General features: G+C 45.1%; 1 protein-coding gene across 2 annotated transcripts in view; it reads left to right on the forward strand.

Moving 5' to 3' along the window:
- Nucleotides 1-24,309, forward strand: part of KIZ (kizuna centrosomal protein) — a 290,355-nt gene that overhangs the window by 70,292 nt on the left and 195,754 nt on the right. For both annotated transcript variants that reach the window (XM_082251350.1, XM_082251351.1), the window contains exon 6: nt 15,056-15,190. In XM_082251350.1, the coding sequence (XP_082107476.1) occupies nt 15,056-15,190 (135 nt within the window). The remainder of the gene's footprint in view (nt 1-15,055; nt 15,191-24,309) is intronic.

Here is a 24,309-nt window from a genome sequence, read left to right on the forward strand (position 1 = left end):
ACTATCTCAGTCGGCAGACGTTGAATCCGGGAGAATGGTCTCATCACCCAGAGGTGTTTCATTAGTTGTGCCTTCGGTGGGGGACCCCCGATGTGGACCTGTTGGCCTCCCGTCTCAACAGAAAGGTGCAGAGGTTCATATCAAGGTCTCGGGATCCTCTGACCAACGCTGCAGACACACTGGTGGCCCCTTGGGGTCAGTATTGTCTGATTTACGCCTTTCCTCCAATACAACTTCTGTCGAGACTACTACACAGAACCGAGGTAGAAGGGATTACAGAAGGGATTTTTGTCCGCCGTCAAAACACGGCCGATTTTCGTGCAGTCAGTACAGATTTCGACAGGGAAAAATCTTATGAGCAAGTCTGCGCATGCTCAGAGAAGAAAGAACAGAAAGAAAGCAAACCAACACATGACATCACTTCTAAAGTAGAATTTTGTTGGGTGAGAAAATTCGTGTGCAGTCTAGGCACATTCCAACCAACAAAACACCACTCTGGACAAAAGACGTACGATCGGTCGGCCGATAATCTTTGCGTGTGTACGGGGCTTTAGTGAGACCCCCGTGTGGGGTTCCATGGAGGGAGCAGTGATGATTTGAGTTATTTTTCATGATCGCCTGAATTTCTTTATGATAACTTGATTGATATGTACTTATTTTTTGTTTCACTGTATGTTTTTTTTGTGTTCTAAAAATAAAAGTTATATTTGAAAGCTGTCTACAAACGATCAAATTATCGTGCGATGAATTCAAAAGCAATTATCTGATCGTGTGTACGAGGCATTAGTCTGTAATGTCAGGAACCGACCGCAGAAAACTCATCACACACAGTCCACTTACATACTTACTGCATTTGATACAGGAATTAGAGAGGAGCAGGAATGGGAGATATTATCTCTCTACTGCCCCCTACGGGATGTCCCATGAGGCAAAATGCTCATCTGTCCCCGTGGCAGGTGTGACCCAATTCCTGCTGTGATTTGTAGGTAAAAATAAATCTTGATTTATTAAGAATCTGTCTAGTCTTGTGCCTTTTTTACATATTGTCCTTTTCTAGAACAAATGCAATAATTTAAGGGATGTGTCCTATTTACATTTTTAATAAAAGCACTGACAGTCATTGTGAAAGTAAAATATAATTGCAGTGCTTGTGCTGCCAAGAGAAGACGGTACCCCCCCATCCATCTCCTGCGCAGCTTCAGCTGGATTGAAGAGGGCCATGCACAGATGTATTGTCCTCAATAGAATGTAACAGATATAATTCAAGCTGTCAGCTTAATCAGACTGTTTCCAGGAAGCAACCTGTAAAAGAGTGGAACCTCTTGTTTGCTGACCTCTGATCCTGAGCCTGCTGCAGATTGTCATAAATTCTCTTCTTCTTTCTGTTAGTGTCCCTTCCTTACCCTCCTCCTTTATTATTACCGTCCCTTTAAGCAGCACCCAGAAAGACCACCCAGACATAATCACAATGGTGGAAAATGAGCTATCTAGCCAAATAAAGGTTTGGTGAGATTGGTTAAGGAAGCAATGAAAATCCCTGCTTAGTGGCACATAGGTTATAGTGTAGTTTTTTTTTTTTTTTTTTTACACCTAAAAACAATACCCTGTTGATGCACACACAGCTGTTTGAAAACTCTTAATTTGTTATTTGCATGCGTTTATTGGTTTGATTTTTGTTTTACAGACCAAAATAATGGTTTTATAATTCAGATCGAGAAATGGGCTTCAAAGCAAGAGAGATTTGTGTGTGGCTAGGCAGATATCTGATTCTTGTAGTGCCTATTTACGTTAAACCCTACACAAAGCAGGCGGTCTGGAAGTGAGGCCTGAATGGCTATTTACAACGCTGTAAAAAGGATTAACAGATTTCTATTGTCACCATGTTTAAATCTTAATTTGCATTATTAAACAACTGAAGCCTTCACCAAATCCTCATTTGTCCAGCACAACAAGTAGATGTGTGTGACTGCAGGTGGTCCTGAGATCTGATCTCTTACCAAGAGATGGCTGGCACTTTGTGCCTCGCTGCTGATCAATTGTTCCTGCCTCTCAAGGCTCTAGCGGATGCACTGGCAAGTACCTCTGCACTCCTACAAATTATTAATTATCAGCTCGCCTCTTTATGTTTGAAGGATTTATATATTATGATCCCTAATCATATTTTTAGTAAATTTGCTGCACGACAGGCAAACACATTAAGATGTTCAAATCCACTTGAGAACAAGAGGCCTACACTAGCGATCCTCACAGCCATTATACCCCTTTTATTGATACGTCTGGTATGCTGCAGTCAATGTTAAAGTGGATTTTCAATAAAAAGGTCAATATAAAGGTCCGCTTTACTGTCAGATCCTCCTGGCCCCCCGAAACAAAAATAGCTTGAAAAAACCCTAAAAAAGTACTTAAAGAAAATAAATTAAAAATACTGTACTTTTCTCCTCCCGGTCTTCCATGAGAATGCATGCCTGCTCTTTGTAGGGATTCTGGGCACCCAGCTTTTCCGTATGGTAATTTGTATTTATTTAACTTTTTTTTGTAAAATTACATTACATTTGTGACGGAATCCGGACACCGCGTCTGGGTATCTCCGCCAGTAACCTGCTTCCTAAGCTCTGGAACACGGGATCCGTGAATCTGGCTATAGTTACCCCAAGAACTAGACAGTACAAGTTTAGGAGTCAACCAGAATCAAACTGATTATTCAAAACACATGCACAGAGATATACAATCTGACAACCCCTCCCCCTTAGCCACACAAACATACACATCCCATAATAAGCTTACTATAGGCAGACAGGAACAATAGAACAATGGAATGCAGGTATTCAACAACAAAAAACCCCCACCCCACTAGCAAGAGTCTGATTAGTGCAGAGCTGACTGGGGTTCTTGGTCACCCTGTGCCCCTAATAGACACAGGGTGACTTACATATAGGAAGGACTGGGGAAACTGGGCGAGGAGTCTCCCAACCTCCTAAAAGCAATCTGGGTTCCACAAGCCCCCCAGCCAAAGTGACTCACGTCACAACATTAATTTTGTTTTCTAAGCTATGTCTACTTGAAGGGTTGGGGGGGACAAGATTGTAACATGTCTTGGAGGTCTGAATATGTCCTAAGATGGCAGAAGCAGAGAGAAGTTCTGTAGAGCACATACAGTGGATATAAAAAGTCTATACACCCCTGTTAAAATGTCAGGTTCCTGTGATGTAAAAAAATGAGACAAGGATAAATTATTTCAGAACTTTTTCCACCTTTAATGTGACCTATAAAATATACAACTCAGTTGAACAACAAACTGAAATATTTTAGGTGGAGGTAAGTGAAAATAAAAAAAAATTAAAATAATATGGTTGCAAGGTGTGCACACCCTTAAACTAATACTTTGTTGAAGCACCTTTTGATTTTATTACAGCACTGTCTTTTTGGGTATAAGTCTATCAGCATGACACATCTTGACTTGGCAATATTTGCCCACTCTTCTTTGCAAAAACACTCCAAATATTTCAGATTGCAAGGGCATCTCCTGTGCTCAATTCAGGTCTGGGCTCTGGCTGGACCATTCTAAAACTTTAATCTTCCTCTGGTGAAGCCATTCCTTTGTTAATTTGGATGTATGCTGTGAGTCATTTTAATGCTGAAAGACAAAGTTCCTCCTAATGTTCAGCTTTCTAGCAGAAGCCTGAAAGTTTTGTGCCAATATTGACTGGTATTTGGAACTGTTTATAATTCCCTCTACCTTGACTAAGGCCCCTGTACCAACTGAAGAAAAACAGCCCCAATGCATGATGCTGTCACCACCATGCTTCACTGTGGGTATGGTGATCTTTTGGTGATGTGTAGTGTTGTTGTTTGCGCCAAACATATCTTTTGGAATTATGGCCAAAAAGTTCAACCTTGGTTTCATCAGACCATAACACATTTTCCCACATGTTACAGTGTTAATCCTGCAAGCAAAAATGGGTAGTATAATTCTAAGTAATGCAGCGGGCACAGCACTCTCTCATAAGTGTAAACAGAATAAAACAAAAAAGTTCCGCGCAAAACAAATGAGGAAATTAAAAAAATCCAGAAAATATGTGCAATAAATACAAAGTGCAATAGTGCTAAATATTATAAATGTGAACAAATGAAATAATATAGATTAACCACTTTAGCCCCAGCCCTATTTCGGACACTTTTTGTTCACAAGTTAAAACCAGTATTTTTTCCTAGAAAACTACTTAGAACCCCCAAACATTATATATATTTTTTTAGCAAAGACTCTGGAGAATAAAATGTCGGTCATTGCAAAATTTTTTGTCACGCGGTATTTGCGCAGCGGTCTTTAAAACGCCATTTTTTTGGAAAAAATTTGAAAAATCACATTTCACTGCATTTAAAAAATACTAAACAGTAAAGTTAGCCCATTTTTTTTGTATATTGTGAAAGATGATGTCACGCCGAGTAAATAGATACCAAACATGTTACGGTTTAAAATTGCGCCCCCCCGTGGGATGGCGACAAACTACGGTCAATAGAGATCTCAATCTGCGACGCTTTAAATTTATTTAACGGTTACCAGTTTAGAGTTAGAGTGTAGCTCTTTTTTTTTAATTATTGCCCACGCTCTGGCGATCGCGGCGATACCTCACATGTGTGGTTTGAACAGCGATTTCATTTGCGGCTCGACTTGCGTATACGTTTTTTTTTTGTGCGCGAGCTAACGGTGACGGGGACGGCTAAATTTTTTTTTTTTTTTTTTTCCTATTTATTTTTTCTTTTTTTTTAAACTTTATTACAGGTTTTTAAAAAAAAAAAAATCTGATCACTTTTATTGCTGTCACAAGCAATGTAAACATCCCTGGTGACAGCAATATGTCGTGACAGGTACTCTTTATGGAGGGATCGAGGGTCTAAAAGACCCTAGACCCCTCCACTACACTTCCCTGTATGCAAAACGCCGAAAACGGCATTTTTGCATACAGCCGTTTTTCAAATCTGCCGCCTTTTGTAGCACAGTAACCCGGACGTGACGTCATGGACGCCGCCTCCGGGTTACGTCATCGGAGACCCGATCGATGCCGTTTCCGGCATTCATCGGGACTCCATCCAGCCGGCGGACGTGCCGGCTGGGTGCTCGGGGCTCCCGGTGGGACGGTAGCCCCGAGCAAAGCCGCGGAAGGCGGCGGGAGGGGGGGGACGTCCCCTCCCGCCCCCCCGGGTAACGATCGAGCGGCTCCCGAGCCGCATCGATCGTTACCGACGGAAAGCCGACCGTCGGCTTCAAACAACGGTACCGGGATGATGCCTCTAGCTAGAGGCATCATCCCGGTATAACCCCGCAAAGTCTGATGACGTAGAGGTTACGTGACTGGTAGTAAAGTGGTTAAAAGTAATATTCACAATAATGAAAATCAGGTGCAAATCGTGCACATAGAATAATGATAATAAATCGTGCAAACCAAAATGAGTGAATATAAATGCAACTGAAAATATGTATACAATAGCCACCCTATATGCAATGATATAAAGTGCTAAATGTGCAGAAGTAAACACAATAAGATATAACTGTATAGAACCAAGTGAAAATATAGCGATTGTGACTAAGCAGATATAAACAATAATCGCTTAACAAAGTGCTGATGGCGTTTTCCCGTTATCAGAGAAATATTGCGCTCTCCAGAGATGCACTCTTAACAAGTCCACTATGAGTGATCCAATGGTATTTGCCTTCACCTCTCCACCCTATGTGATTGGGTCCTCACCTCTGCTCCTGCGACCCAGCGGCTAAGCATAGGTCTAAAAGCGTAATATTACCCCTCAAGGGCAACCTTTCCTGGAGCCAGGGATTATGCGTCAATCCCTCAGTAAAACGTCATTCTCCGGACAACACCCCTCATGGAAATCGGTGGTTGTAGCATGAAAAGAAGGGGGACCCGAATAGTGCTTATACCTCTTTAAATTTATTCAATAATAAAAAACATAAGGACAGGTACTCACATTTAAAACAGCCTTTCTTAATCAGCGTGTGTGATGGTAACCAGGCAGAAGTGAAAAAATTTAATTCGCAAAATTTAGCCAGGCTTTGATGTTTTTCTTTATTAAGAAAAGGCTTCTGTTTTTCCACTCTACCCCATAGGCCAGACATATGAAGAATACAAGAGATTGTTGTCACATGTACCACACTGCCAGTACTTGCCAGATATTCCTGCGGCTCCTTTATTGTTGCTGTAGGCCTCTTGGCAGCCTCCCTGACCAGTTTTCTTCTTGTCTTTTCATTAATTTTGAAAGGGATGGTCCAGTTCTTGGTAATGTCACTGTTGTGCCATATTTTCTCCACTTGATGATGACTGTCTTCACTGTGTTCCATGGTATAGCTAATGCCTTGGAAATTCTTTTGTACCCTTCTCCTGACTGATGCTTTTTAACAATGAGATCCCTCTGATGCTTTGGAAGCTCTCTGTGCGGACCATTGCTTTTGGTGTAGGATGCGACTAAGAAAATGTCAGGAAAGACCTACTAGAACAGCTGAACTTTATTTGGGGTTATTTAGAGGCACTTTATGGCAGGTGTGTATTGACTCCTATTTAACATGTGTTTAAAGAACACATCTACATCCTTGGTTATAAGAGGGTGTGCACACGTATGCAACCACATTATTTTCGTTTTTTATTCTCCCCCCTCCAAAAAAAAAAAAAAAGTTTGTCAGTTTGTTTTTCAATTGAGTTGTGCAGTTTGTAGGTCACATTAAAGGTGGAAAATGTTCTGAAATGATTTATCTATTTTTTTACATTACAAAAACCTGACATTTTGACGGGTGTGTAGATATTTCATATCCACTGTACTTCAGGAAGTAAACTACTATTGCCCTGCTACTGATGCTGTTTGATGAAGTTGTGGCACCTCTGATAGCCAGGGCTGCCAATATTCTGTCTAGAAAGGAATAGATGAAAAATTTGGTGCAGATGTTGTTGCTTACCCCAAGTGGAAACTTTGGCAAATTGGAGCAAGTTCTCCAACAAGCCTGATTGACCACACACACACATACAGTACTGTGCGGAAGTTTTAGGCAGGTGTGAAGAAATGCTGTAAAGTAAGAATACTTTCAAAAATATATGTCTCTATGTTCGACGGACAGAGTGCTCCATAAATAATAACTACTGGGTTATATTGCCTCCTCCAGGAGCAGGAGTAGGCAGAACAAAAAACACCTGGCTACACCCATGGGCCATCCTTAGCTTGGTATATAATCCCCCTCTCTGCTCTAGGTATTCATTTTTAATCTGTCTAGTCAGGAGTAAGGACCTAGGCCTCCCGGCTGGGATCTCTGGTCCTAGCAACTTTTTTTTTCTCCTTCCTTACTCCTTTTTTGTTTTCTCTCTCGGGAGATCTACAATAAACCGCCGGGCTGGGCGACGGGCAGGATAATCTAGAGCCAGTGGTCCCCCAAGCCCAGCCAACGAGCGCGTGCAGACCGCAGGTACGCGCTAGGTTGGCCGTGACATAGCCTCGCGGACGTCTTGCAGGGTCGCATACGACGGGGTTTGTTTCTGAGTCACTTCGGTGGCAAGGATTCTGTCTGGAGCATTACCCGCACCATGGAAGGGTAAGTACAGTCCCCCCTCTCCCCTTTTGGCATTTTATTTGGGGTGGATGCAGGTAATCTCCAGGGGAGGTTGGACCTGCCTGCAGGTTCCCTCCTCCCATTCCCTAAATCCCTCAGTGAGCTGGGCTTCCCCCCCACCACCTTTCCCCCTTGTCTGGACCTGGAGTCTGGTGGGGGTCCCAGGGCAGAGGATGCAGCAGATCCCCCACTATCCCTACTCTGTAAGGGTCCTGGAATAGTGTGCGTCCTGCCCTGGTAGTCTGGAGGGGTCCCAGTGTAGGAGACCCCTAGATGCATGCCCTACTGTTTTCAGTGTGGGTATAGTGCAGGGGGGTCCCAGTGCAGATTGGGCAGTGGAGTCTCCCCTAAACCTGTGTCCTAACTTCAGGGGGGTCCACTTGCAGAGGGTGCAGGGAAGATCCTGGCAGCATGCTTCAGCGTTTGTGGTGGCCATGTTTCCTTAGTCTGGCTGGTCTCCGGTTGGCGCCCATGTTTGTGTAGCCCGATGATGTCACAGGGGCCATTTTCCCTTATTCCGGGAGACGCTGGAGATGACCAAAGCCTCTTCCTCCTTAGTTTCCTCTTCCTGTGCCAGGGGTATTTGAACAGGGATGGCACCCATGATGATGCTGGGTTCAAATTCTTGGCGCTCCTCCTGTCTGGGGTGAGTCTTTGGGGGTCCCTGTTATATATATATCTCTCTCTCTCTGCTGATAGGTTCCCTGAGCCTTGGGGGGATCATATGGTGGTGCCAAAAGATTGTTTATGTACTACAAGGTCTTCCTTTCCTTATGGAGCCTCAGGGTCACATCTCCCCCACTAACCCCCTCATGGAGGTGGCAGGTTCCTCTGAGCCCCAGCTTCCCATGGTTGCACTGACAGCAGTCCTGCAGTCCTTTGTTTCCCAGGTGTAAGTGGAATGTGGGTAAAGGCCCAGGAGGAAGTGTCCCCCGCCTCCCCTGCTCAGTCTGTCTCATCGGATTCTGAGCCTGATGCTGCCCGTCCAGGGGGGGCTTAGTATCATACCCCCAGATCCAACCAATAAGGATGATTCCTCCATGGTCGCAGCAGCGAATGGAAAAGCGCTGGTAGACGCACTTATCACTGCAATGCGTGAGACTTTAAAAATGGAGGATGCGGCTAATGTACCCACGGACATGGCTGTGTCATTTGGTACGCATAAGTCACGTCGCACTCCAAAGGTGTTTCCTTATGTGCCTTATTTTGACAGGTTTTCCTGTAAGGAATGGGAACAACCAAAATGACCATTTGTGGTCCCTAAACGTTTTGCTGTACATTACCCTTTCAAGAAGTCACTTTTAAAAAAGTGGACTAGTCCACCAGTGGTGGACACTCCTGTTTCCAGGTTGAATAAAGCAAATATGATCCCAGTAGAGGAATTGTTATATTCTCTGCATTGTGAGAGACACAAGACTCTGGTCTGGAACAACAGATGTTTATTCAGTACTCACTGTACACTCCAACATGCAGCTCAGGACAGGTATATCTCGTGTGCCTATATTACATGTGCTCTGAGATGGCTGCTCTACCTCTTGACCATTGTCATCACTCCTGGGTGGAGCCAGCTTTAAAGTGACAGTACATGTGGAAGCCTTCAGGTATAACAGGAATCCCCATTCTTTACCACTTCAGCCCCAGAAGGTTTTACCCCCTTCCTGACCAGGCCCTATTTTGTGATTCAGGACAATTGTGCGGTCTTGTGACGCTGTACCCAAACAAAATTTACGTCCTTTTTTTCCCACAAATAAAGTTTTCTTTTGGTGGTATTTGATCAACTGTGCAATTTTTTTATTTTTTGCGCCATAAACAAAAAAAGAGCGACAATTGTGAAAAAAAAAAACAATATTTTTCACATTCTGCTATAGGACATTCCCAAAACAAATTTAAAAATAACAAATTATTTAACATTTTAGGCCAATTTGTTTTCTGCTACATATTTTTGGTAAAAAAAAAATCAAAATAAGCGTATTTTGATTGGATTGCGCAAAAGCTATCGCGTCTACTAACTACGGGAAAGATTTATGTAATTTTTATTGTTTTTTTTTTACTAGTAATGGCGGCGATCTGCGATTATTAGCGGGACTGCGACATTGCGTCGGACAGATTGGACCCCAACTCACTTTTTTTACACTTTTGGGGGTACCAGTGACAATACTACAGTAATCAGTGCTAAAAATATGCACTGTTACTGTAATAATGCCATTTACAGGGAAGCGGTTAATCCTGTGGGTGATCAAAGGGGTTAATGTATGCCTATGTGCTTACTAACTGTGTGTGTGTGTGTGTGTGGGGGGGGGGGGGGGGGTTCTGTGACAGGCACAGACAGATCGCAATTTCAACTTAGCTGAAACTGCTGATCTGTCCCTGCCTGTCTGAGAGAAGATCCGCCTGCTTTGTTTACATAAGCAGACGGGTCTTCTCTCCGTTTACTGGACGATCGCGTGAGGAAGGCAGCAATCACCGCCTCTCCTCCCGCGGCCCGCCTCCCGCTGTATCTAAAAACAGCGGTGCGCACGTGCTGCCGGTATCATTTGCACTCCAGCCACATAATACTACGTGACTGGACGCAGGGGAGCCGCACTGCCGCAGTAATATTACTGTTGGTGGTCGGCAAGCGGTTAAGGACCTGGCTGATGGGAAAGCGGAGGCTGTGGCACGCAGCATGTTTACTATGGCTGGTTCGGCATTGCGACCAGTTTTGCCTCAGCCCTGGTGTCTCAGACCCTGACTTTATGGACCACCTTTTTGCACCACGGTGGTGAGCAGGTCCCCACTGCTTATGTTGATTTAGCGGACCAGTTGGTCCACGGGCTGCAGTTTATTTGTGATGCAGCTTTGAATACCGCTCCTGTGCTGTCCAAACTTTCTTTTTCAGCGGTGGTGATTCGGCACATGCTTTGGCTTAAGAATTGCTCCGTAGACCAAGCCTCCAAGAAAGCTCTCATTGATCTTCCCCTTCAAGGCTACCCTGGATGACATCATTAAGGGTCTAATGGGGGGGGGGGGAGTTCCTTCCTGCCACAGTCAAGGAAAGAGAAGGAGCCTCGTAGCAGATGGGGGCCCTCCTCAGCCCATAGAAAATTATTTTGTGCTCCTGGGACAGAGAATAAGGGAAATAGATCTTTCAAATCTTCCCCAGGAGGTTCCAAGCAACCTTTGGTCTGGTACAGCAGACAAGACCCCTTCAGCATAAAGGTCTGCCCTCACCCATTATTGGGGTGGGGGGGGACATCTTTGCTGTTGTCCGGCCCCAAGGGCTTCTTTTGTGAGCGTCAAGGAGATCCGCAAAATGTTTCTTTTGGGGGTGCCAAGGAAGGGGGGGGGCAACATTTTTCACAGTCAGTGATGATTAGGTCGCCTGACCTAAACCCCAAAGAGAATCTGTTGTAAAGAGGAAGATGAGGGGCACCAGACCCAACAATCCAACAATGCCCAACAAGGCCCCTATCAAAGCAACCTGGGCTTCCATAACACCTCAGCAGTGCCACAGGCTGAACGCCTCCATGCCACGCCACATTGATGCAGTAATTCATGCAGAAGGAGCCCCGACCAAGTATTGAGTGTATACTATACTGTAAATGGACATACTCAGTAAGCCAACATTTCTATATTAAAAATCCTTTTTTTTATTTTTTTTTATTGAACTTATATAATAATCACATTTTCTGAGATACTGAATTTTGGGTTTTCGTTAGCTGTAAGCCATAATTATTAAAATGAAAAGAAAGAAAAATGCTTGAAATCTATTACTCTGTGTTTAACACATCTGTTTAAAATATATGAATTTCCCTTTTTGAATTGAATTACTGAAATAAATTAATTTTTTGATGATATTCTAATTTTATGAGATGCATCTGTATATCACTATACTGTGATATATAGATATATCTATAGATCTTTAAAGTGGTTGTAAACTACAAAGCATGAACAAAGCATATCTTTCTATAGTTTATATTTGCCCTGATCTAGAGCACCTAGTGTGATTTCTGTCTCCTCCTCTCATTCCTTTGCTATCTGTATTAGTCACTCTTAACAGTCTGTGCCGACACCAGACAACCCCAGAAGATGCCTCCCCCTAGCATGCAGCTGGTGGTGGACAGCCTCACCTATGCATGTTTTCCCATAAGACATTGTAGAGGGGAGTGTGCCTTTTCCCTCAACTCAGCTCTCAGATTATAAAACATAATATTGCTGCGCTAAAATATATGATGTAAAATTCAATAAGCGAAAAGCAGCCAACACAAATCTTTGGAAACAGAAAGATCAAATGGCAATGGATATACAAATGTGGCGCTATTCTTGTTGTGTTAGCAAAGAAAAGTCTTTGTCAATAGTGGATAAAAAACAACAGTTCATAATTCTTTCCCTTGGATAAGTAAGAACTTCAAAAAGGAGAGATGTGAAGATCCTCAGCGAGGGAAACCACCACCAGGCACCCGCACACACTGAACCTTACCAGATCCCAATGACCCTCATCACAAAGGTCAAAAACGCTAGTAGCACAAGCCCTGGAAAGCCGGGATCCTTCACTCCTCCTCATTAAGTTTTATCCACAAAGCGGGCAGTCATCAAATCTTTGCGGGGTCCCCATAGGAGGAAACAGAATACCAACACATAGTGTACACTGCTTAAAAGTTTTATTTCCCCACAGGATTAAAATGCACTTACTGGACAGCCGCTAATAGAGAGCATTGTTAGTTTCCACCTCCGTACGGTCGGGTGCTCGCGCATCCCACCAGAAAAATGGCCGCCGTGTCTCTTCCTCGTGTGGGGTGCGTCGCCGTAGGCTCCACCCGACGCGTTTCGTCAGAGCGGACGTCGTCTAGGGGTGTGGTCCTACGGCATCGACGCCATATAAATAGTATTGAGACGGGCGGAAGTAGTCCTATTCACCACCAACCGGAAACGGCTAGCTTGCGCTCCACCGCCCGGATGTGGGACATATAAAAGTAAACACAGGGGCATAACAGCCCCATCACAACGATCGCCACTTAACATGGGACCGATTTAGGCGAAAAGAAGAAAGAAACGCCTTTTAGGTATTAGACATTTCATAACCGTAAATAACCGTCAATGAAGGTCAACACACCACTAATCGGAGATCACAACGCTGTGAACCACAGGAGGGGGAAAATGCAACACTCTCTTTACATAGCGGTATTAAACAGAATAAAAACATTGTGATAAATAAATCAAAATTAAAATTAAAAAAGATCAAGTTTAAAAGAAATTGGATAATGGATACATTTCTTATTGTTGGCTTTGGTTTGGCACCCTAGATCAGAATCGAGTGCAACCCCAAAGTGACCCTTCAAGGTAAGTCAAAGCACAATATGAAAAACTGGAGATCCTAGTAATGGGATATCTTCAAGAGTTGTTGATGAACGCATTTAAATCCCATTCTATGTTTAGACCCAGTGGGGTATAGGATTTAAGCCTATATATCCAGCTGGTCTCTAGCTTGGAGACCCCCCGGGTCATGTTGCTACCTCTCCAGTTTTTGGTGAATCTATCGATCCCAAGAAAAATAGTTCCCTTTGGATCCCTCTGATGGCACTGGTCATAGTGTCTCGAAACACTGTGTTTCGGAAACCCCTTGACTATGTTGGCCACATGCTCCTTGAGTCTTACATGGAGCTCCCTTATGGTGCGACAAACATAGTCAAGCCCACAGGGACACCTCAGCAATTGCTGAGGTGTCCCTGTGGGCTTGACTATGTTGGCCGCACCATAAGGGAGCTCCATGTAAGACTCAAGGAGCATGTGGCCAACATAGTCAAGGGGTTTCCGAGACACTATGACCAGTGCCATCAGAGGGATCCAAAGGGAACTATTTTTCTTGGGATCGATAGATTCACCAAAAACTGGAGAGGTAGCAACATGACCCGGGGGGTCTCCAAGCTAGAGACCAGCTGGATATATAGGCTTAAATCCTATACCCCACTGGGTCTAAACATAGAATGGGATTTAAATGCGTTCATCAACAACTCTTGAAGATATCCCATTACTAGGATCTCCAGTTTTTCATATTGTGCTTTGACTTACCTTGAAGGGTCACTTTGGGGTTGCACTCGATTCTGATCTAGGGTGCCAAACCAAAGCCAACAATAAGAAATGTATCCATTATCCAATTTCTTTTAAACTTGATCTTTTTTAATTTTAATTTTGATTTATTTATCACAATGTTTTTATTCTGTTTAATACCGCTATGTAAAGAGAGTGTTGCATTTTCCCCCTCCTGTGGTTCACAGCGTGACCACCAGGTGGCGTTGTGATCTCCGATTAGTGGTGTGTTGACCTTCATTTACGGTTATTTACTGTTATGAAATGTCTAATACCTAAAAGGCGTTTCTTTCTTCTTTTCGCCTAAATCGGTCCCATGTTAAGTGGCGATCGTTGTGATGGGGCTGTTATGCCCCTGTGTTTACTTTTATATGTCCCACATCCGGGCGGTGGAGCGCAAGCTAGCCGTTTCCGGTTGGTGGTGAATAGGACTACTTCCGCCCGTCTCAATACTATTTATATGGCGTCGATGCCGTAGGACCACACCCCTAGACGACGTCAGCTCTGACGAAACGCGTCAGTTGGAGCCTACGGCGACGCACGCCACACGAGGAAGAGACACGGCGGCCATTTTTCTGGTGGGATGCGCGAGCACCCGACCGTACGGAGGTGGAAACTAACAACGCTCTCTATTAGCGGCTGTCCAGTAAGTGCATTTTAATCCTGTGGGGAAATAAAACTTTCAAGCAGTGTACACTATGTGTTGGTATTCTGTTTCCTCCTATGGGGACCCCGCAAAGATTTGATGACTGCCCGCTTTGTGGATAAAACTTAATGAGGAGGAGTGAAGGATCCCGGCTTTCCAGGGCTTGTGCTACTAGCGTTTTTGACCTTTGTGATGAGGGTCATTGGGATCTGGTAAGGTTCAGTGTGTGCGGGTGCCTGGTGGTGGTTTCCCTCGCTGAGGATCTTCACATCTCTCCTTTTTGAAGTTCTTACTTATCCAAGGGAAAGAATTATGAACTGTTGTTTTTTATCCACTATTGACAAAGACTTTTCTTTGCTAACACAACAAGAATAGCGCCACATTTGTACATCCACAGCTCTCAGATTACATGCAAGTCTCTGCTCTATGCTGTTCAGTGTGTGATGCCAGATTCCTGCCCCCTGCCTTCTGGAGTTGAGAAATGCTGTTTAAATGATGTTCTTTGAATGGCTGTAGAGGAGAGTGTGAAGCAGATAAACTGGTACAACGTATGTAGGAGGATTTGTTTAATCTCTGTGTATCACCTCAGACTAGTCATTTTAGTGGGTACAGTTTGTTTAATAGTTTATAACCACGTTAAGGCTTCTCTGACCTTTTTTTTTTTTTTTTTTTTTATACCAGATAATAGTTTTTATTTGACCTAAAAATGTGTTTTATCTCATTTTTATTTTGATTTTTAGGAATAGCTTGTCTGACAATGGTTTCATCCATTTGCTTCAATCTATAGAAGATATGATACTGCAAATTGGCTCCAATGACATGCAACTATACCAGATTACTAGCCTAACCCCTACCAAGAAGGATCATCTTGTAAAGTAAGTTTATTCTGCCAGTTAGTAAAATAAAGTTTTTTTTTCTTTCTAAAAAAAATATATATATATATATACACAGTTTTTTTTTATATACTGTATGATCTTTACTTATACAAAACAGACATTTAATAAAAAAAAAAAAGCACACATGAAAATAGACACATGAAAGTGCTGTTAAAGGGTGCAAAAATCATTTAACAATGGTCTGCGGCACAACATATGCATAGCTAGAAACCAACAGATAGTAATGTTATCTCTCCAGACATTCAGGGATATGAATATATGCCATAAACACATCCAAGGATAAGGATATCTCAAAAGACAGACTGGGTGACAAGTCAGGATACAAGGTACAGTAGATGGCAGTAGAGCTCTAAATGCGCACATCAAAACAGAACAGAAGTGAAGTCACAATGAGGGCTTTCATAGCTGCCATGACAAGCCCAAAATGGGCTAGAAAACTTCTTCTGCAATGACATTAGGCACCCAGACAGTTAAAGTGGTTGTAAAGGCAGAAGTTTTTTTTGTATCTTAATGCAACCTATGCGTTAGGATAAAAAAAAGCTTCTGTGTGCAGCAGCCCCCCTAATACTTACCTGAGCCACATCTCCATCCAGCGATGTGCATGAGTGCTTCGGCTGTCTGGGACGTTCCCTCCTGATTGGCTGAGACACAGCAGCAGCTCCATTGCCTCCCGCTGCTGTCGATCAAAGTCAGTTAGCCAATCAAGAGAGAGGTGGGGCCGAACCACAGCTCCGTGTCTGGATGAAGCTGCTTGTTGTGGGGGCACTCAACAGGAAGGATGGGCCAGAAGAGCTGAAGGGGGACCCCAGAAGAGGAGAATCTGGGCAAAAACACTTCACAGAGCAGGTAAGTATAACAGGTTTATGGTTATTTTTTAAGAAAAAAAAAAGCGTGACTTTAGTATCACTTTAGGCTACATTCACACCTGAGCGTAGCGTTTTCGCGCGATTTTGCCGCGATTTTTACCGCGATTTACAGGCGTTTTTTGTGCAGGAGTTTTTAGATTGAATAGAAACCAATGGAAAACACCTGTAATCTGCCCAAAAAGAAGCTCGTGTACTTTTTTGAGCGTTGGGCGTTTTGCTTACAGCGTCAAAACGCTCAGATGTGAACAGGGGCCATTGAAATGAATAGGATTTGTCTTGTTGGGCGTTTTGAGAGCTGATCCTAGAGCAGAAAAACTCCCTAAAAACGCCCCGAAACGCCTAGATGTGAACAGAGCCTTAAGTGTACAAGAGTGATCACAGAATCTTATAACAAAGGAACAAAACAAGCCAAAATAAAAACAAAAAATAATGGGGTTGGAAAACCGCTTTTATTTTTTATAAAAATAACAAACATGCTTATACTTGCCTGCTCTGTGCAATCAGTGCACAGAGCAGCCCTGATCCTCTTTTTCTGGGGTGCCCCGCTGGTGCTCCAGGCCCCTCCTCCACATCAGGTGCCCCCACTGAAAGCCTTTTTCCCTGGGAGCACCCATGCGGGCTCACTGCTGAGTCACGCTGCTGCCTCCATTGACACACTTTGGTTATGGGGACTCGTCCCTGCCACTGGATTTGATTGACAGCATCGGAAGCCAATGGCTCCTGCTGCTATCAATCCATCCATTCATTGAGGATAGAGACGGGGGGGGGGGGGGGGGGTCTGGGGGAGCTGCAGCACAGAAGGTTTTTCACCTCAATGCATAGAATGATTGCTGAACCTCTGCCCATCTTTACTTCTAATTCCCTAAGATGCACTTTTTAAACCCAGTCATGTTACTGACCTGTTGCCAATTAACCTAATTGGTTGCAAGATGTTCTTCCTTGTTAGTACCACTTTCTTTTCTCTATCGCTCATTGACAGACGTAGTCTTCTTGATTCTCAAGAGCTGGGTTATGTTGTCTCCGCAGGAGTAGGACTAGGCAGAAAGACAAAACGTTCTGGCTCCACCTTAGGGGCAGTCCCTGAGGGTATATCCTCCCTCTCTCTGCTACAGGAAATCAGTTTTTTTCTGTCTAGTCAGGAGTAAGGACCTAAGTTCCTTGCTGGGATCTTTTGGTCCTGGCAAGACTTTTTTCTTTAGAAAAAGACATTTTTTAGGTAGTTTTTCTCCAGTGTTTTTCCTGTGAGATCTTCAAGCAAAAATGCCGGACTGGGCGACACTTGTGGTCACCCCAGCCGGCCTACGAGCGCGCGCAGACCATTGCATTGCGCTTGGTCGGCCGCGACACATTCAAGTAAGTATGCGGGGCCGGGCGACGGGCTGAATGTTGAGATCCAGTGGTCACCCCGGTTTCTGCCTACGAGCGCGTGCAGACCAGAGCTCCGCGCTGGGTCGGCCGCGACGGAGTCCCAGTGGAGGGACTGACCTTGCGAGTTAAAAGTCTCGCTTGGACGCCAGGAACCAGAGAGTCGAGGCGTCCGGAGTGGTCCACAACCCCCCACCCCGGTGGAGAGGGTATTGTGAAGAGAGGGTGCCTGTCGGTTCGGTATGGTGAGTAAACGTTCCCTTTTTTTCTTTCCTCGTTATGAGGCAGTATGAATTATGGGCCCCTCCATATATGGTCAGTATATATCTGATACTAATAAGTCCCCCTTGTAATACAGCATGTGTTTGTGGGAAGTGGACTTGGTTTGAGAGCTAACACTCTACCCAGCAGACTGTAACATTACAGCAGACATAGGAGGTATAATCCTACCTTATTTGTAGTGTATCTCCTGTAGATCCATATATCGCCTCTTAGCAGAGATGCAGGTGGATGTGCTGGGAAAACGATTTCGGCGGTCCGCCGCCATTTTGCCGTAGACCAAGTGCATGTATGTCCTCAGGTCACGCCGGCCGCCATGTTTTTGGAGTCTTATGTCTCTTCTATGGGGGCGGCCATGTTTCGTGAGCCCAGCTACCTCGTGGAGAGCTGGGAACGCCGGAAGGCGTACACAGGGGGCGGAGCCACGTCCTTCTACCCGGGAAAAAGCAACAGCTCCTTCCAGTCTGTAAAAGACAGACGCTGACTGCAGTTGGTTGGAAACTTCACTGCATCGGTTGGTGAGCCTTGGGGGTCCCTCTCTCTCTCTGTGGGATCGAGAAGCAGGTACTCTGAGGGGCGCTATTGCGCTAGGGAGAGACACACAAAAAAAAAAAAAAAGAAAAAGTTTTTTTGTTTTTGCTGGCAAAGGTGTCCTGAATTAACATGGACCCTGCCACTCATGTATCTCCTCCGGATCCCCTTGAGGGGTCTGCAGGATCCTCCAGCACCCCACTGACAATTGAATCATTGTCAGCTATTATGGAAACTTTTGTGTCCCGGGTGGAAGTGGCTTGTCAGGGACAGGGCGCAAGAAAGCGACCCCCGCCTAACCCCTTATTATCTGAAACCTCGGATTCAGACTCTGAGCCTATTTCTGCAGTTGCAGGTACTTCATCTGGGATTGGTGTCTCGGGTCCTGTCTCTTCAGACAGCGAGTAGGATGTTTCGGCATCAGCCATAGCCCGAGAGGAAGCGTTGGTAAACGCACTCATTGTATCTGTTCAAGAAACCTTAAGATTACAGGGTATTCCATCGGAAATAGCTGAAACTGAAATCCCTTTTGGGACTAAAAAACGCATCAAAGTGGCGAAGGTTTTTCCATTGCCCAAATGTTTTGGCAATCCAATCGAAGAAGAATGGCGCCTGCCAAAACGCACTTTTACTATTTCTAAACGCATTAACAGGTTAACAGGCGTTATCCGTTTGAGGAAACCCTCATTAAGAAATGGATTCACCAATTGCTAGATTGAATAAAGCCACGGTTATTCCTCTAGAAGACGCTCCGTCTTTTAAAGATCCAGTGGATCGCAAGATAGAAGCTATGTCTCGCACCATGTTTTCCTTGATTGGATCAGCTTTCAGACCTATAATAGCTATTGGTCTGGTTTCGCAGGCTGTAACTGAATGGACCAAGTGGTTACGCCGGGACTTAGAAGAGGTCCCTCAGGCGGTATCAGATTTGTTGCAACAAATGATACAGGGGTTACAGTTTGTGTGTGATGCGGCGTTAGACGCCACTCCATTATTGGCGCGAGCATCAGTCTCAGCAGTGGTTCTCAGGCGTACACTGTGGCTAAAAGGTTGGTTAGCCGACCAAGGTTCCAAAAAAGCATTGGCTAATATCCCCTTTTTAGGAGAGCGTCTATTTGGAGCCAACTTAGATGAGATCATTAAGGATCTCACGGGTGGAAAGAGCACCTTTTTACCGCAAAATTTTAAAGGTAAAGGAACTCGTCAAAGACGAGGGCCTTCTTTTTCTGCTCACAAGAGGTTTTTTCGTCCCGCGGGTGAAAAAATTAAGTCCTCCAAAGCTCCTGCAGGAGGCGTCAGGGGTCGTTGGTCGGGCAAGCAAAAGCCCGCCCCCTCCAGACCTGAAGATAAACCATCCAAAGCCTGAAGGTGCGCCCCCACCCATAACTGGGGTGGGGGGACGTCTTCGCCGGTTCCCGGATCCATGGCTTTCCAGAATCCCGGACAAATGGGTTTGCGAAGTCATAAGGTCAGGGTACAAGATCGAGTTTCGATCTCTCCCACCGGCGCGATTCTTCCCTTCCAATATCCGACTATCCCCGGATCGTTTAGAAGATCTGCGGAGAGCAGTCACAGATTTACTACAACAAGGAGTGGTAGTCCACGTTCCTTGGACAGAACGGTTTCAAGGGTTTTATTCAAACCTATTTACAATACCCAGGAAAGAGGGCAAAGTGCGTCCAATTCTGGACTTAAGGGCACTCAATTCTTTTGTCAACATAAGAAGATTCAGAATGGAGTCCATTCGCACAGTAGCAGCCTTCCTGCATCCAGGGGATGTCCTAGCGTCCATAGACATCAAGGACGCATATCCTCACATTCCCATTTTCGCAGGACATCAGCGGTTTCTACGCTTTTCCGTAGAAGAGAACCACTATCAGTTTGTGGCGTTACCTTTCGGTCTCGCCACGGCTCCGCGGGTCTTCACGAAGGTGTTGGCCCCAATGTTGGCACTTCTGCGCCAAAGAGGCATATCAATCCTTGGTTACCTAGACGATCTTCTGCTTCATGCAGAGTCTCCTCAGACCTTGCTACAAAACATAGAAATTACTATGATTTCTTTACAGGAATTCGGGTGGCTGGTGAACCAGCAAAAGTCATTTCTGGTTCCCACCCAGAGGCTCGAATATCTGGGTCTAATTCTAGACACAGTCAGGACAAGAGTTTTCCTTCCGGTAGGGAAACTCCGAAAGATTCAATCAGCAGTCCAGTTGTTACTGTCCAACAGCTGGTCTTCCCTTCGGACTTGCATGAGGGTTCTGGGGTTGATGGTGGCTTCGTTCGAAGCAGTCCCATTTGCCCAGTCCCATACCCGAATTCTTCAGCAAGAGATTCTTCTCAGATGGAATCGGAATCCGGAATCCCTGGACAATCAGATCCGATTGAGCAAACAGACCAGAGAGTCTCTGGTCTGGTGGCTTCGGTCTCCGATGCTCAGCCAGGGAAAGTCATTTCTGCCAATATATTGGACGATAGTGACCACGGATGCCAGTCTATCTGGATGGGGAGGAATTCTCGGTCAGTTATCTGTCCAGGGACTTTGGTCCCCGGAAGAATCCAGGTTACCGATAAATGTATTGGAACTGAGAGCGATCAGACTTTGTCTGATTCACTGGACCGAGCAGCTCCAGGGCAGCCCGGTTCGGATCCAGTCGGACAATGCCACGGCCGTGGCTTATGTCAATCACCAGGGGGGCACCAAGAGTGTCCGAGCGGCCAAAGAAGTGGCTTGCATTCTTCGCTGGGCGGAACGATTTGTTCCAGCAATCTCTGCGGTGTTCATTCCGGGGGTGGAGAATTGGCAGGCAGATTATCTCAGCCGTCAGACTCTGGATCAGGGGGAATGGTCCCTCCATCCAGACGTTTTCCACCAGTTGTGCCTACGGTGGGGCACCCCGGATGTGGATCTGTTGGCATCACGATTCAACAGGAAAGTTCAGAGATTCGTGGCTCGCTCCCGCGATCCTCTAGCAGAAACCGCAGACGCACTGATCGCCCCGTGGGGGCAATACCAGCTAATGTATGCCTTCCCTCCTCTCGCGTTACTGCCAAGACTTCTTCGCAGGATAGAGGAGGAAGGAATTCCAGTAATTCTGGTAGCTCCAGACTGGCCTCATCGAGCTTGGTACGCCGACGTGGTCAGACTGGTGGCGGACGTCCCGTGGAGACTTCCTCTCAGGGAGGACCTACTGTCTCAGGGATCGATCTTCCATCCTGCTTTACGATCGCTGGCTTTAACGGCCTGGCTATTGAGACCCAGGTGCTGAAGGACAAAGGTTTGTCAGCTTCAGTTATTCCTACTCTAGTTGAAGCAAGGAAAGCGACTTCCAGAAAGATTTATCATCGCACATGGAAGTCCTACATTGCATGGTGTGAACCTTTGGGGTTCCGTCCTCGGTCTTATTCGATTAGTCGAATATTAGCTTTTCTGCAACAAGGGGTTGAGCAGAAACTGGCCTTGAGTACTATCAAGGGTCAGGTCTCAGCATTAGCTATCTTCTTTCAGAAGCCTTTGGCTACTCATTCCTTGGTGCGGAATTTCATCCAGGGGGTGCGACATCTGGCTCCGCCAGTGCACGCGCCGTTACCCCCCTGGGATCTTAATTTAGTGTTGTCGGTTCTTCAGAAACCTCCCTTTGAAGATATTAGGGAGATTCCTCTACCTACGTTGTCCCAGAAGGTGGCCTTCTTGGTGGCTATTACTTCTGCACGCAGGGTGTCAGAACTGGCCGCATTATCTTGTCATTCACCATATCTGGTGGTTCATAGAGATAAGGTGGTTCTTCGTCCGAATCTATCCTTCCTACCAAAAGTGGTTTCAGAATTTCAAATGAATGAAGAATAATACCTTTACAAAACATTATAAAGTTGATGTAATGGCATCGTCTGATGCCTCGTTTGGCCGCAAGGTTTTGCAGGCCGCAATTTGAGGAGACCAGTGGTCTACCTCGAGGGTTTTTTCCGTTGGAAATTTTTCTTTTAGTCTCATTCTTTGTTTATAATGAGCCTTTAAAACTTCTAGTTTGGCACCGGTTGGGCCTTCTAGATTGGATTTGATTTTGTCAATCCCACCCCTCATTTGTGGCACTGCTTCTGGATGTCCCAGCTCTTGAGAATCAAGAAGACTACGTCTGTCAATGAGCGATAGAGAAAAATGGATTTTTGTAAGATCTTACCGTAAAATCCTTTTCTCTTAAGCTCATTGACAGACGTAGTACCCGCCCCTCTATCATTGAGTTGGGTTGGGTTAAATTCTCTGTTACTGCTTTAGAACAGAACTGATTCCCTGTAGCAGAGAGAGGGAGGATATACCCTCAGGGACTGCCCCTAAGGTGGAGCCAGAACGTTTTGTCTTTCTGCCTAGTCCTACTCCTGCGGAGACAACATAACCCAGCTCTTGAGAATCAAGAAGACTACGTCTGTCAATGAGCTTAAGAGAAAAGGATTTTACGGTAAGATCTTACAAAAATCCATTTTTTGTTACCCTGTCCCAATTTTTTTGATAGATGTTGTTGCCATTAGGTTCAAATTTACCTTATTTTTTTTCTTTGGTACATTTTTTCAGTTTAAACATTTAATATGGTTTATATTTTCACTGCACTGCCCCCTAGAGGACTGCTGGATATAACACTTTCTGAAATCCCCTGGTTTACCCGTAGCAACTGTTTGCAGAAACATATCACTTTAAGTTCTTGGCTCAGTCAAAGATCAGTCCAGGGGTTGTTGTTTTAGTGGTTTCATTTAGAACTGGGATGGGAGAAGGGATTAGTGGGATACTCCAACTGTTAGCTATTTACAATGTTGAGGACATCTAACTTCAAAGTGCGGCTAGGCCGCTGCTTTATCCGGCCACTTGAATAAAGATGAGATCAGCGTTGCTATAATACTTTCTTCAGGGTACTCCCCTAGTACCCCTTTTCTCTCTGTGCTAGCTGACACCCGTCCACTGACTCTACACTCCGGAGTAGTCCCCTTCCTGGGCAAGTTCCTCTGTACTCACAGACACTGTTTTTCCAGATTCACTGTTGCCCCAACTCCTGCAGTCAGCTTCTCCTGGACCTCTGGGTTCAGACTCACATGCACCGGCTCACCAGGCCAAATGCCTGTGACCATCACCACCTGTTGTAGAAGAGGAGGCAACCGCCACCCTCGTTCTGGGACCTGGCTTCCCACCCAAAGACCCCTGCCTCGTGTGCCCATAGCTTCTTATACCCTGTCCCATGATGCACCACTTGTCTGTGCCAACCCACTGGGACAGTTACAAAAGCCTGTGTATCATTGGCCAGGTTTTCTTCAGCATCCAACGTGCCTCCCCATTGGAGCTGCTGGGGACACTCCCTGAGACCAAATGAATACACCCTGGGCACACTGAGCAGGCCTAACTGTCAATCTTGCTCCCTGATAAGCAGAGAGCATATACGTCTTGCCTGTTGCTCTGCTGATAAGCAGATCGAGCCAAAAACTACTCTGCCTACCTAGCACCGAACTAGGAGGGTGATATATATATATATATATATATATATATATATATATATATATATACATACAGTACAGACCAAAAGTTTGGACACACCTCATTCAAAGAGTTTTCTTTATTTTCATGATTATGAAAATTGTAGAGTCACACTTCAAGAGGTAGTCACCTGAAATCGTCTTCCAACAGTCTTGAAGGAGTTACCAGAGATGCTTAGCACTTGTTGGCCCTTTTGTCTTCACTCTGCAGTCCAGCTCACCCCAAACCATCTTGATTGGGTTCAGGTCCGGTGACTGTGGAGGCCAGGTCATCTGGCGCAGCACCCCATCACTCTCCTTGGTCAAATAGCCCTTACACAGCCTGGACGTGTGTTTGGGGTCATTGTCCTGTTGAAAAATAAATGATGGTCCAACTAAACTCAAACCGGATGGAATAGCATGCCGCTGCAAGATGCTGTGGTAGCCATGCTGGTTCAGTATGCCTTCAATTTTGAATTAAACCCCAACAGTGTCACCAGCTTCACGGTGGGAACCAGACATGTAGAGTCCATCCGTTCACCTTTTCTGCGTCGCACAAAGACACGG

Source organism: Pelophylax lessonae (assembly GCF_965119305.1).
Source record: "Pelophylax lessonae genome assembly, chromosome: 3".
NCBI lineage: Eukaryota > Metazoa > Chordata > Amphibia > Anura > Ranidae > Pelophylax > Pelophylax lessonae.